This window comes from Plasmodium reichenowi, chromosome 4, assembly GCF_001601855.1.
Source record: "Plasmodium reichenowi strain SY57 chromosome 4, whole genome shotgun sequence".
NCBI lineage: Eukaryota > Apicomplexa > Aconoidasida > Haemosporida > Plasmodiidae > Plasmodium > Plasmodium reichenowi.
The window spans coordinates 623476-625745 of record NC_033649.1 but is presented as its reverse complement, the minus strand read 5'-3'; the positions used below and the strand labels follow the sequence as shown (position 1 = coordinate 625745).

General features: G+C 20.3%; 1 protein-coding gene across 1 annotated transcript; it reads right to left on the bottom strand.

Annotated features, from left to right (window-relative positions):
- Positions 1-1248: 1248 nt before the first annotated feature.
- PRSY57_0417100 (ran binding protein 1, putative) lies at positions 1249-2157 on the bottom strand (the record flags this gene model as incomplete). Its single annotated transcript, XM_020114523.1, has 1 exon — positions 1249-2157. A coding segment is annotated over one exon (909 nt), but the record flags the coding sequence as incomplete, so codon positions are not given.
- Positions 2158-2270: the final 113 nt, after the last annotated feature.

The following is a 2270-nucleotide window of genomic DNA, read 5'->3' as shown; positions in this document are numbered from 1 at the left end:
ATATATATATATATATATATATATATATATATATATATATATATAAATATATTTATATTTATATTTATTTATTTAATTAATTTCAAGTGTTCATATATTTTATACTCTTTTATTATTTTTTTTTTTTTTATGAAATGTAGAAGGATGTGTTACATGTCACAAAATTATATTACCATTTTATTTTACACATAAAAAAAAATATATACATATGCATATATAAATAAATAAATATATATATATATATATATATGTATATATATTTTTATTTTTTTATTTTGAAAAATATTATGTAGGCGAAAAAATTATAATACTCTGCATATTTTGATAATATATAAATACTATAATTCCAGTATATATTAATAGGGGAAAAGAAAAATTATAAAATAATGTCTTAAAAATTAAAAAGTTCCTATTCACATGTTGACTTTATATGTGTATAAAGTATATTTATATAATTATTCATAGAAATATATATTGTCTTTACTCTTAACATGGTTAACATCATTACGTATACATATGCATACACATATAAATAAATAAATAAATAAATATATATACATATATATATATATATATGACAAATAGGACATCCTTATTTTTAATTATTTAAAAATAAAAAATAAACCGTACACATTAAATATACACATTTATATTAAAAATGTACAAAGTACGTTTGTTTCTTTTCTATTTTGCACTTTCATGCAGGTGCCACTTGAATAAGATACAAAAAATATATATATATATATATATATATATGTTTACTTATTTATATATATTTATATTTAAATTACAATATTTATTCTACCTAATAAAGGTTTAAATCAGATGTATTTAAAAGGATAAACTTATTTAAATATACACATTATATATATTTTTCTTATTCTATGAATTATTATATATATATATATTTTTTTTTTATTATATGTTATTTTTTTTAAAGTATATATTTTTCAGTTTTTTTTTTTTTTCTATTTATTTTTTTAATTTCATATATTAGTATAATTTAAAAGAAGAAAAAAAAAAAAATAAAAAAAAAAAATAAAAAAAAAATATAACGATATTAAAACATAAAATAAACTAACATAAACATGTTTATGTATAATGTATTAATATAAAATGAACATTATATAAATTATGTATTTATTACATATATAATATTCTAAAATACATACATACATATATAAATAAATAAATACAAATATATATATATATATATATATGTATATATACATATTTATATATTTCATATTAATCTTCTCTTTTAATATTTTCTTCTTCATCATTTTTTTTATCATCACTTTTTTTATCATCGCTTTTTTTATCAACCTTTTCTTTCTCCTTTTCTTCTTTTTCTTTAACATCTTCTTTTTTTTCAACTTCCTTTTCCTTTTCATCCTTAGAAGTATCATCATCTTTTGTTTTATCATCCTTATCCTTCTCTTCTTTATTTTTATCATCTTCTTTGACTTTTTCTTTTTCGTCTTCTTTTTTTTTCTCATCCTTTTCAACCTTATCCTTCTTTTCTTCGTCATCTTCCTTTACATCTTCCTTTACATCTTCCTTTACATCTTCCTTTACATCTTTCTTCACGTTTTCCTTTTCGTCTTCTTTTTTTTTCTCCTCCTTTTCAACCTTATCCTTCTTTTCTTCTTCATCCTCCTTTGTTTTTTTATTATTATCACTGTTATCATCTTTCTTTTCCTTTTTGTCGTCATCTTTTTTTTCTTCAACCTTTTCTTTCAAATTTCCCTGACTATCCAAAAGTTTAAGATTGACTTGTCCTGCCTCATCAAATTTTTGTTTAAATAATTTTGCTGCATCGGCAGTATTAAATTTTAAAGCAAACTGTTCAATTTTTGGTTCCTCTGCAAAATCTTTCACTGTCCAAGCATATATTTTTTCACTTCCAGCATTTGGAACAAGCTTACAATATGATTCATTGGGATATATATAATGGTTAGCTACAACTTTCAATGTTTTTTCTTGCCTTAAAAGAAATCGTATTATTCCTTTTTTCTTATGTAATAATAATTTGGATTCACCTAATCCTCTTTCTTTCCATTCACCCTCAACCCACCTATACAATTTTGATCGTCCAGACCAAAATAAACTTTCGTCTTCTTCTCCTGTTTTTATTTCCACTTCTTTTAATTCAACCTACATGAACCGTTCAGGAAAAAAAAAAAAAAAAAAAAAAAAAAAGTCAAAGAAGATGATAAAAATAAAGAAGAGAAGGATAAGGTTGAAAAGGAGGAGAAAAAAAAAGAAGA